The sequence below is a fragment of the Periophthalmus magnuspinnatus genome, chromosome 17 (assembly GCF_009829125.3).
Source record: "Periophthalmus magnuspinnatus isolate fPerMag1 chromosome 17, fPerMag1.2.pri, whole genome shotgun sequence".
In the NCBI taxonomy this organism is placed as follows: Eukaryota; Metazoa; Chordata; class Actinopteri; order Gobiiformes; family Gobiidae; genus Periophthalmus; species Periophthalmus magnuspinnatus.
In genome coordinates, this window is record NC_047142.1 from 12076544 (window position 1) to 12089311 (window position 12768).

A 12768-nucleotide genomic window follows, 5' to 3' on the forward strand; every position below is an offset into this window, starting at 1 on the left:
CAAATCAATGCTTTAATCACTGCACAGGGAGATAGCATGTGGTGACCCCTTGTGCAGTGGAAGGACTGACGTCACAGGATATATATTTATAGCATCTGAATATAATAAGCATAATTGAGCCATTATTATCAACCAAAGTTAATGTACTTCATGATCTAGAGCTAATTGCATGTATTTACAGATGATTTTAAAGTGCCACTCATGGGACTATGTCAATATATCAATAAGAAGGCTAGAATGCACATGCATTAGCTGTGTTAGCATCAATCACTCAAGCTCAAGAATCAATGGTGATAATCTGCCTATTTACTGTGGCTGTAGCAGAACATAACATTCTATTACGGAAATCATTTGTTATTTTATACCACCAAACCCACCAGTAAAATATTTTTATCATAGTAGTAGTTGTAGCAGTAGTAGCAGCAGAAATAGTATATTTTAGAAATATCAATAGGAGTAGTAGTAAAAGTACGTAGTAGTAGTAGTAGTAGTAGTAGTAGTAGTAGTAGTAGTACTGGTAGCCTAGTAACAGTAGCAGTAGTAGTAATAGTAGCAGTAATAGAAGCAGTAGTAAAAGTAGTATCAGTAGTAGCAGTAGTGGTAGTACTAGTAGTCATAAGTATTCAAAAGGACATACTTGACTGGGAACCAAAAGGGTAGAAACAGGAAGGTGGGCAAGGGAAGCAATGGATAAAACAAATCAAAGAGGATGACAAGGCCCAAAATGTGTTGCTAAACATCTTGCAAAATCTAACAAATGAAGAATGGATCCCATTTCTTGAAGCACTGCAGACATATACCTAAAAGCCCACTCCATGGAGCCCCAGTGAGTTTTTTAGCAGGTGAGGCTATTTAAGATCTGCAGGCAGTGCCCTGGCTGCTACTTCACTAAGTCGCTTCCCTCCGTCTGGGCATCCTGCTTAGAAGTTTGCATATGTGCAAACTCCACCTGGCACAGGTGGGATTGTCTGGCAAATAACAGCATGCTGGAGTCAACCGTGAGGCATAACTTTTTTCTCACTAGGTTACTCAGGGCTAGTAATGCTATATATTGTGGAGTATTACAGACAAAGAAATAACATCTCCAGGTGGCAGACCCTCCATTAGAAAAACTACACAGTGCACCTTTAAACAAGTAGATTTTGTGCGTGATTTTGTGTGAGATTTTCACCTCCTTTTCAACAATGTTTTCAACACTTAAAAATAGAAATAGCAAAAACAAGTCCACTTTGCAAAACTTGTTCCCTTGCATTCTTCCAGTGACTTCACATTACAGCTCCATTCAGTCAAAGCTAATTTACCCCATAGCCACAATGTAAACATCCACCCCCCATCTCTGCTTGCAGTTTTAACCCAAAAATAGCTCCTCTCTGGCTCTGTTTCCGGCCCCTGCTCCTCCAAATTAATTAAAGTGCACTCGTAAACAGCCTTGGCCATGGTTTGGGGGCAGTAAAAATAACCACCCAATATCATTAAGAGGGGCGGTGTCAGACCTCTGAGCGCCCCCGCAGCTGTGGATCAGGTGACCGGGTACAGCGGCTTCACAGACCGGCCTCAGCTCCGAGCGGCACCGGGGGTAGAGAGAGAGGAGGAGGAGGAGGAGTGAGTCTTGGCTGGTGTTGAGCACGATTAGCAGCGTGTAGTAGCAGTTCATTGCAGCAGCAGCAGCAGTAGTAGTAGTACTTGTTGTGGAGAGAGGAGAGGGCTATGCTAAAGAAGAGACGCTATGGACCGACTAGCTAACTGACCATTCAAGGCGAGCGCACACTTGGATCTTTGTTGTCACTCTAAAGATGGACGAACCAAATATTCTGAGACGACGTGGACTTCAGGTAGCGTGGCAGTTTCATGACACTTACAAATTTGTGTCATGATATTGGCTTTTTTTTAATGCAGCAACTACGTGTGCATTTGACGTTTGTTTTTACGCACGACATTTAGCCTTTAAACTTAAACTTAACTCAACTAAATTAATTCCAGCGTATGATCCGAAACAGTTATAGTTATTTTCAGGGTTATTGTGTCTTGTAGCGCTATTTAGGCCTTTTTATTATTATTATTATTATTATTTTAAATACAGCGACTACGTGTGCATTTGTCGCGTTTTACGCACGGAATTTACCCTTTAAACTAAACTAAATTAATGCCAGTGTGTTATCCGAAACAATTCTAGTTAATTTCAGGGTAATTAATTGTGTATCGTAGTGCTTTTTATTTATTTATTTTTAATCCAGCGACTATGTCTGCACTTGACGTTTGTTTTTACGCACAAAATGTGAAAATCTCAATGAATGCCCAGTGCCGACGTGTTATCCGAAACAATTGTAGTTATTTTCGGGCTAATTGTGCCTTCTAGCGCTAATTGGGGATATTGATAACTAAATGATGCTACAACGTTATTGGATGTCAGGTTGCCTTGGAGACAGTGGCATAGAAATCCGCGGCGTAAAGCCTGATTGGCAGAAAAACAGCCTTCTGAGCTGCATCTGTTACGGGTGCCATGTTTACCAGGCATGCAGGCATCCCCAGAATGGATGGATGTGAGGGGAAGTCACGCGTTTCTGCTGACTACTTCATTCATGGATAGAAGCAGAGCCATTGTTTCCAATCCTAAATTCCTTCTGGTATTCATTATAGCATAACATGTCAATATTGGAAACATACAATTCAAAACAGTGTCACTATTTTCTTCCCCATTTTTCTTTGTTCCTTTTTGTACCTAAAGGGAAGCAATTAGGCTGAGATATTTTGATACCCAGTGTAGTCCTGTTATTGTCCTGGTTTAGTCCAGCCTTTAACTGGTGTACTCCTGTTTGGTCCTGGGTTGGTTGTTTTTAGGCTATTGTCTTCCAAATTAGCAGTCAGAACTTAACCAATATATATTTATTCATTTATTTATTTAGAAAAGGGGCAGTACATGATACATATTGGTCTAAGTCATAGGCACAAGTCATTTTGAGGTGGCTTTGTGGTACACAGTTGACTGACATAAACGTCATCTTTTTGTATGAAAACATTATCCCATGTGTGCACTTTTCAATTAGTACAGTCTTTTGTGTTTCTTGAAAAATGAGAAGAAATGACGTGGGCCAGTTACGTAAATATGTCTGGTTTTGGCCACAGGTAAATTTTTTATGTGTTGTCCCTGGACAACATGAAACACAGCAAAGCATCACAAACATCAGGACCACAGACAACAATAATCACATTAGAATCACAAAGAACATCAAGCTAAACACAGTACAGGGGCAAGAGCAGACAGGAGCAGACAGGAGCAGACAGGAGCAGACAGGAGCAGGCAGGAGCAGACAGGAGCAGGCAGGAGCAGACAGGAGCAGACAGGAGCAGGCAGGAGCAGGCAGGAGCAGGCAGGAGCAATTCAGCACCAGAAACCCAGGCATTGTCACATTAACTCATTTCATTCTAGGACAAAGCAAAAAGATCTCCATCATGACAAGAAGACCCTGTAACCAGAAAAGTTTAATTTATCATAATAAAATGATTTACTTTTGTGACGATACTAAAATGTCAAACTCGATTTTGATACCAGGAAAATACCAGACTCAATACCGATTCCAATACTACCATGATGATCTTTCTTTAGACAGTAGACTGTGATTTTCAATGTAGTAGTACTTTCTTTTATATTCCCATGTGGCCTCATATCTGTGTAATCCCTCAGTCGTCCAGGTAGGTTCCATAGTGGTCCATGGGTGTACACTAGTCTATGTGTCTTATACTTGTTCTGATATAGGTCAAGATCATGATAAAACTATTCAGGAAAGGTTCATTTCTGTCCTGTGAATGTGAAATTTTTAGTATTGATACTTGCTCAAATGAGTATCTAGTCTTGATACTAGTTTTAGTATTGATTATTTTCAGATTTTCGATACTTTGACAACCCTTAAATGGATACAACTCACAATGACTCCAATTACATAGGCTCTTTAGGTAATATAATGTACTCCATTGGATCATATAATGTATATAAAAAGAGCTATCCCACAGCTGCATAGCTCTCCAGTCATCATGTCATGTGTGCTAATTACTCAGTATTAAAAGAAATAATGTAGCACAAATTCTACAAAATGTAAAATTCTACTTCTACATAACTCTGGATTAAGTCATTTTCTTACATGTGTTGTAGCAAGTCTAAATCCTGCAGTGCTAAATGCCGTCACACTCTGCTCTGTCTGTGCAAATATCATTCTTTGCACCTTGGCCTAGTTCTGAGCTACACAATTGGGTTTTGTGGTCTTGCTGCATCCTGTAGTTACGGCAAGCACAAAGGGACAAATTACACACTTATCATCAATGTGGCTGTGCAGAAGCTTTTGTTGCATGAAAATAGGTGGGTGCAAATCGATAGAACATCCGACATGCCTGGTCTGATAATTGAATAGGTGACAATTATGGGATGGATTATTGTGATGTAATTGTCAATATAGATAATTGGGATACAGAACATTACAGCAGAAATATGGAATATATGCTGTAGAAAATAGATAAGTTAAAACTAAATATATAAAAAAAACATTAATAACAGTTATTAGGGTTGTCAAAGGTATCGAAAATCAGATACTAATCAATACTAAAAATATGGTAATATAAAAGAAAGTACTTCCATTTAATGTTGAAAGTCACATTCTATTGTCTAAAGAGAGTGTTTTTTTTATTATTATCGCTGTATCGGAATCGGTATTTAGTATCGAGTTTATTCAATTGGATAATCATACATAAGGAAAACAACAACTTGAATAATGCAGTGTCAAATATTTCTCATGAAAACTTGGAACTATATTCTGCAAAAAATATTTTAAAATGTGGTATGCGTTTTTATATTTCCTTTCCCAGATTTAGCAATTCCCCCATGTAATCTGTGACCGCTAACTGATAACAAACTGGAGAAAACTGGGACTAAAATGGCTGAATCAGGACTATTAGAAAAAATGTAAAAATTTCGAATCACTCACTTGGATTTTTCTTCCGTGCATGGTTGAGTAATTTAGTGATCTCTCCCTGGCCCTATTCAAACCCTACTCATGCTGAGCTGTACGATTCTGTCCAAGGCACAATTCTACGTCACCCATGCTCCCACACAATGATTCTACATAAATATACAAAAACATGGTGCAAAACTGTACACAACAACTTCACAAACAGTAATTTAAATGCCAGGATGCACGCTGATTGTGTTGTGATAGCGTTCTGAAGGTGAAGTGACTTAGCACGGAGAGCAAAGGGAGGGGAGAGTATCAAAAGCAACACTGAAACTTATTAAACGTGTTAATATGTTGTGTTCAGTGAATATAGCATTTTCAAAACAATAAAAGGTAACGTGGTGATCTAAATATGTTGTGTTAGCAGTTAATACACCATAGAAATAAAACACCACGTCTTAAAATAATGCTCCAGACAAAGCATCAAACAGCACTGTGTCTGTAATGTATACTCCATCAAAAAAGTTACAAAGTGCATCTTTAATTCCCCATTACTTGGATAAAATCAAGAAACAACAAATCAACCTAACAGGATTCAATTGAACTGTCCCAACGCTGCCTCGTGCAAAGTTGAGGAGAGCACAGACAGACAATGAGCTGTTTGTCATTAAAAGAATGCCAATTATTTCATTTCCACACAGAGGCGGGAAATCACATGAAAAAGTGGGACATCATTGCACGCAACTTGTGCTTGGCTAATTCAATTAAGTATGTGTGTATCAAAGCGACCACTGTGTATGATATAGAGCTAATGTGGTTGGTGTCTTGACTAAGGACACAATGGTAGCATACTCACCCTGAGATGGTGTATTTGTGACGATAATGCTGCTCTTCACCTAGAGTGGGCAATATTGACAAAACTCACACTCTTTGGATTATGCAGTCATTTCATTCATTTCATGTCTCTTTATTTCTACAGGGAGAGACCAATGAGAGCACCTGTTAAAATACAGAACAATACAAAATAAAATTAAGCAATTAACTGCATAGGTTCATTTAAAACATTAAAAACAGGTGCAGGTCTGCTTGTAAATGTTAATAACCAGATTATTAAATGTATTTGTGGTACCAGTGTGTTCAGTTTTGCATGTCCTTGAAATGTATTCCATTTTTGGGAAGCAAAATAACCAAAAACTTTTTTTCCCATTTCAGTTCTAGTGCGGCCAGTTTTTAGATGTAGACAAAACAACGTCTAAAAGTTCCCATATCAAAGTTCAACAAAGAAATGAGATATTCAGGCAGTCTATCAAGTAGTCTCTTATAAATAAGTTAACCTGGTAATTTTCCAGTTTAGAAACAGATCATTAAGAGCATTTTTGGATATTGAAGGTGCACGAACACTCAACAGACTTTTTTTTTTATTGGCATGTTTGCCATTTATGACATCGACCTGTCCAGGGAGACTGCAGGTGGAAATGAGCAGTTTTGCTCTAACCTGGCACAAACATATGACCTCTGTGGATAGGTCAATGTTTTATGTGCAATGTCCCTGTTAAATAAACAAATAAACCAAACTAAACATTTACAAAGTTTTCAAAAGTGCAAAACTTGTGTTACTCAATCATTTCACAATGATGCCGTCTCATAGGTTTGTTGTCTAGGACCTTAATTGCCTGTTTATACAGAGAAATGACTGACTTCAGTGTGGACGTTTGTGACCCTGGTGTGATGCAATATGAAAGATGTGAGAAAATGATTGCAGGCATGTACAACATAACGGCATGGTGTGGTAACTCCCTCCTAAAGTAGGGTGACCAGATTTTCAAAATTCAAAACTGGGACACACCTGGTTCAGATGGTTGGTATAAATAAGCTGTGAAAAGAGTGCGTAATATTGTCCATTCCTGACTCAATTGTGGGCCAATCATAATCTGAGGGACTTTTGTCAGTGCATTTTTTTACTTGCCGATTTTCAAACATGATTTTCTATATTTTAGCTTAACAAATGTTTTATTTATTACTTATTTTTTTATTTATCTTTATTTATACAGGGGGGCCCAATGAGAGTGATATTCTAACACAGAAGTCTGGGCTTGTTTCTTTTATTAAGTCGTTTTAGATGAATATCGCAATTGAAAATATCTAAATTATAACATAATGATCCAGAAGTGTCCTAGATTAGCATAATAGGCCTTAAGATTAGATTTGACCTACTTCCTACGCCTGTCACAATAATAAATGTTGAGCTGTGATATATTGCTGAACCAGGCCTAACTATAGACAAAATACATTAAACAAAAACATAAAACAGAATTATCTCCAAAACCTTTTCTAAATGTACAGTATTATTAAAAAACCTGAGCTGCAATAAATAACAGAATGCAACACTTAAGTAGTTAGTTTGTATCTATATGAAGACAAAAGTTCATAATTCAACCTCTTCAGCTCAAATCTTATCATATTGTTAAAGAAATAACCAAAGATTTCTCACTAGTACAAAGAAAAGGTGCACACAATAAGTTGATATACTAATTATATTAACAGGCCTAGTTATATACCTGTTTAAAAGATCTGCTTAACCTAAAATGTTAAAACTACATGTTTATACTGTAACATTGTTCAAAAAACTGCTGAGTGTTTGTAATGGCACATTTGTTCTGTGTTGCAGAAAGAGCTGAGCCTTCCGCGCAGAGGGAACGTGTAAGTATAGAGCTTTCTCTCCTGTCAGCTGGACGTGTTTAAAGGTCTGGTACTACTTTTATACACTTGCAGAGGTGGATTGATTTCAGTTACATTTACTTGAGTGACTTTTAAAAGAAGTTGTACTTTTCTCACAGCGTAGTTTTACTCCTACTTGAGTGATATTTTTATTGAAGTAACAGTACTCTTACTTGAGTAAAATTTGTGGTTACTCTTTCCACGATGAAAAAGTCTACATGTGACAAAATCTTTCTGTTGACAACATGAAATGATTTGAACATTTGTGTTTCTTGCGCCGCTCATTCAGATATAACGTAGTTTTCTAATTTTTGTGTCGCTCCTTTGAAAATAGTACAGATAATAGATTTGTTCTTCATCCCGGCAGTTACTCTTTAAGTCTTAATACTCTTTTTAACTCTTACTTGAGTCATTTATTGGGTCACTACTTTGTACTTCTATTTGAGTAATATTATTTTGAAGTAGCGTTACTCATACGTGAATACAATTTTTGGCTCCTCCACCCACCTCTGTACATTTGTGTTTTGGAAGTATTGAAGTCGTGCTGCTTTTGAATGCCGTTAAGTGCTTTCTGACTTAGACATTTTGAGCCCTTTTTAACATGGAGTTCATGAAGGCCAGTTTAAAGTGATATGTATTTGTCCTCCAGTATGACAAACTAGTGCTGCCACAACTTAGCCGTTATTATCTTTGAATAATAGATTAGTAAAACAATGATTTCGTTTGTTCTTTTAATTGTAATATGAGATAAGATAACTTTCATTTGTACCACTGAGCACACAATTCTTCAATACTTTACAAAGCTGAGCGTCACCGGTGAATCTCCCTGTTTTCAGATGGGCGTGATTGACAGCTAATCAGATTATCTAATCAGAGACACGCATGATCCATCCGTATCAAAACAAATATGGCTGCTTATGAGGGAAAAAGAAAGGAAAAAAATATCACAGGGGACTGAAAAAAAAACAAAAAACTAATCTAAATTGCATGATCACGTTGGTTCAGGCTTGAGATGCAACAGAGGGCGAGGTGACCAGACTGATATCAATTTATATAAGAAATACAGCGATATGTCAGTCTCAAGCAAAGTACAGCAACAGCAGCAGTGAAAAAAATAAATAAATAAATGCAGGATAAATAAGGATTAATTGTGAATCCAAGTTTATTGTCCATTTAACAATAATAAATAAATTGGTAAAGGATTCACTTAAAAAAAATCAGTTATGATAAATTTAGATTTGTGTAGATTTGAATTCACTTGTTTTTTGGCAGCCAGAATTTCCACAAAGGTAAATACGACTTTATTTAAGCAATTTTGACTTCAGATTGTTTTTCTTCATTCAGATTTTACAATTTCACATTATACATATTTCAAGTTGATCTGAAATCTTAGCTCTGTTGTATCTTGTTGCCTCCGAATGAGTTTTTGTGCACAGTTTGTACTTTTAAGACTTGGTGGCACTGTTGCTTCACTATTTGTACAACACTGCAATCATTCAGTACATTGTCGGTAGTAGGGTTGTCAAAATATCAAAATTCTAAATTCTGACTTGTTTGAAGTTATAAAATCCCATGGAAAGTGTCTTATGCTTAAAGATGACACAAGTTACATAATACATATATAAACATAAGTGAATATTTTTAAGGAGGCTCTTAACATTTTGACCACATGACCTAGACCATTTCAGTAAGAAAATGTTGCTTCCTTAAAAGGCTGTTGGCTGTCTAGCTTGCCTAATTTAAACATTCCATAAGCATTGCATAAGTTTAAAAAGTTTACATGGAATATTTCACATATCCGCAGTGAGTACATCTTACATAAGGGCGCATTGGTTTCACAAAGTATTTTCCTGTGATTTGTTTCCAGTGAATATGTTCATACTTCCTTATGACCAATGGAGTGTTATTGATTACAGGGTTTATTACTGTAACTAGTGTAGTCACGATACTAACAATTAAAACTCGATTTCGATACTAAGGAATAAACTTGAAACTCAATACAGATTCTGATGCCACGATGATAGTAAAAAAAAAAACACTCTTTCTTTAGGCAATAGAATGTGATTTTCAGTAGATAGTATTATAGTAGTAGTAATAGTGGTCCATGGGTGTACACTAGTCTATGTGTCTTATACTTGTTCTGGTACAGCTCAAGATCATTCTAAAACTATTAAATTCCAATTTAGTTCAGTATGGTCTTGGCTTAAAGCTCACAAGAGTCAATTTCACCTAATATGGACCTTTAAGCAAAAATTAAGTAAGACAAAACTGATCCAAATGTGTTGTGTAGCTGTTATTTATCTCTCAGGTAACTACAGAACAGCTTTGTATACAAATTCAAACATTATGAGACTCCCTGGGCTCACTTCAACCAGTAAATAGTCTTGTTACGTCGATATATATATAATGTCCAACCAGGATTTCGGCTGAAACAATATTTGGAAGCCGATAGTGAATTTTTCAGTATCTGCGCTAATATCCAGTATCAGATTGTACAGTCCTTTTAAATCCTGGTTCAGTCTTTGGTCCTAGATTAGTAACTGTTTAGTTCTGGGTCAGTGTTTTTATTCTTTTCTTTTAATGCATATGGTATTCTTTAATAATAGAAAAATACTGACTGAGTTTCGATGTTTTCCTTGTGATGACCTCTTGAAACCTTCTGTGTCTGTAGGGGAGTGATTCAGCCTCACAGGTGACACAGAGTGAGTCACAGGCTAAATACTGCATTAGGAAGTGACTAGACTAGTATTATTGTTATTATGGTGATGGCAATTAGTGACAAAATTATCATTGCAAGTTGTTATTAAAATTCAAGAAGTGAAAGTAGACAGGACAAGTCATGCAAAATGTTTGGGGAGTGAGTGACTGCATACTATGTCATATGCTACTACTAGTACTGTTGTCACTGTACTAAAATTTCAAACTTGATTTCGGTATTAAGGAATAGACTCGATTCTGATACCATGGTGATAATAGAATGTGATTTTCAACATTAAATCATAGTACCGGTACTTTCTTTTATATTACCATGTGGTCTTATATCTGTGTAATCCCTCAGTCGTCCAGGTAGGTTCCATAGTGGTCCATGGGTGTATACTAGTCTATGTGTCTTTTACTTGTTCTGATGCAGCTCAAGATCATTCTAAAACTATTCAGGAAAGGTTCATTTCTGTATTGTGAATATACATGTGCTTTTTATTATTGGTACCTGCTCAAATGAGTATGTACTTTCAATACTAGTTTTAATGTCGATTAGTGTCTGATTTACGATACTTTTGACAACCCTATTTTGAATTTAAATTTCCTTTTCTTGTTAGTTGCAGGACTCAAACTCCACATTGGAAAAGGCTAATCATTATCAAAATTGCTTTGCCAATGAATAAATTATTGTGCTATAAGAAAATCAACTACTTAAAATAATTAGTATCAAAATAGATATTAATTATATTAAGATACTAATTTGAGCATGTATTGATATTGAAAAAGTCACATTCACAGGACAGAAATGAACCTTTCATGAATAACCTCAATAACGATCTTGAGCTGTATGAGAAAAAGTATAAGACACATAGACTATTATACACCCATGGACCACTATGGAACCTACCTGGATGACTGACAGATATAAGGCCACATGGGAATAAAAAAGAAAGCAGGATTTTCAACTTTTAATGTTGAAAATCACATTCTATTGTGTAAAGTGTTTTGTTTTTTTTTAAATTATGATTCTAAATAGCTTGAAATCTTAGTATAATGACAAACTCTACCAGCATATAATGTGGTCTTTTGCAGTGAGCAGCACTCCCCCTGCTGTTCCAGAAACATTTGTTTCTATTTGGCTCAATTGTCCGTGTGATTTAGATGAAATGGTTTTATGATCTTTGTCATTCTGCAGAGTTTAGTGTCAAATGAGCGTAATCATCGCTTTACAAATTGACTCGGACACACAAGGGAGCATTTCCGATTGTCCAAACTGATGAAAAAACCATGAGGACCTTGACATCCCCTGGTGACATGTGCAGCATTCAGGGACACTGGGAAAAGTGAATACTGCACAATCCATCCCCAAACTCAGCTTTTGTAAAAGTAATCTAATGCAAGTCAATGATTCTCAGACTCTTCATAGCAACTGTCACCACATAAAAAAATAAGAGGCCTTCCTTAATGTGTCTTTTCGTGCTTTGAGCTGCCATCTTGATTTCCTGACCAGCCCAGTCCCTTGTACAGTCTGTTTGAATCCAGAAGGGTCTCGAATGGGACCATAGACCATGGTAAACCTCTGTCCTAACTAATCTCCTCTTAAAAATTCTCATATCTGAGGTAAAAGAAGTGATATATTTTGTTCCGAATGATAAGTAAGAGTTTGTTGCTAAGATTTTTGATTCTGCTGAAATGTACATTGTTTCTCAGTCCTCTGTGTTTTTTTTCAGTTTTTACATGTAAGCAGCCATGTTTGAACTGTACTTTGCTTGTCATGGCTTGACTATTACTCTTTTTCTAGCTAAAGATAAAAGGAGGATCCCTTTGGCGTTTCAGTGTGTGTTATTAACATTGTGTTTTAACATTGTTAGTGACACATAAATATCTATCATTTTGAGGACTTTTTCCCATTCAAGATATAACGTATTTAATTTTTAACTGTTAATCACTATGACAATGGTCCTAATTTTCATCATTCAAAAACCTATGGATGGGTTGACAGATCATTCAAGTCGTTTTACAAATCGTGTATCCCATTGAATTACAGAAAAGAAATTGTTCAAGCAACCTTTCTTTCTGTGTTAGATTATGCAGATATAATGTACACGCAGACTTCAGCCTCTACTTTGAAAACTTTAGATTTACTCTTTCACTCAGCCCTTTGTTTCATAACAGGTGATGGATTTAAAATCCATCACTGTTCACTCTATGAAAAAGTAGGTTGGTCATCGCCATCTGTCAGAAGAGAACAGCACTGTATGAAATGTATTTATAGGACTACTTGATAGACTGCCTGAATATCTCACTTGCTTGTTGAACTTTGATACAGGAACTTTCGTCTGCATCTAAAAACTGGCCGTACTAGAACTGAAATGGGAAAAAAAAGGAATAAATTTCAAGGACATGCAAA

At 36.4% G+C, this 12768-nt stretch overlaps 1 protein-coding gene across 1 annotated transcript in view; it reads left to right on the plus strand.

Annotated features, from left to right (window-relative positions):
• Positions 1 to 1697: 1697 nt before the first annotated feature.
• mast3a (microtubule associated serine/threonine kinase 3a) overlaps positions 1698 to 12768 on the plus strand; it is a 66679-nt gene continuing 55608 nt past the window's right edge. The window contains exons 1-2 of the mRNA XM_033981817.2: positions 1698 to 1832; positions 7609 to 7640. Coding sequence (XP_033837708.1) covers positions 1794 to 1832; positions 7609 to 7640 — 71 coding nt within the window. The 5' untranslated portion in view covers positions 1698 to 1793. The remainder of the gene's footprint in view (positions 1833 to 7608; positions 7641 to 12768) is intronic.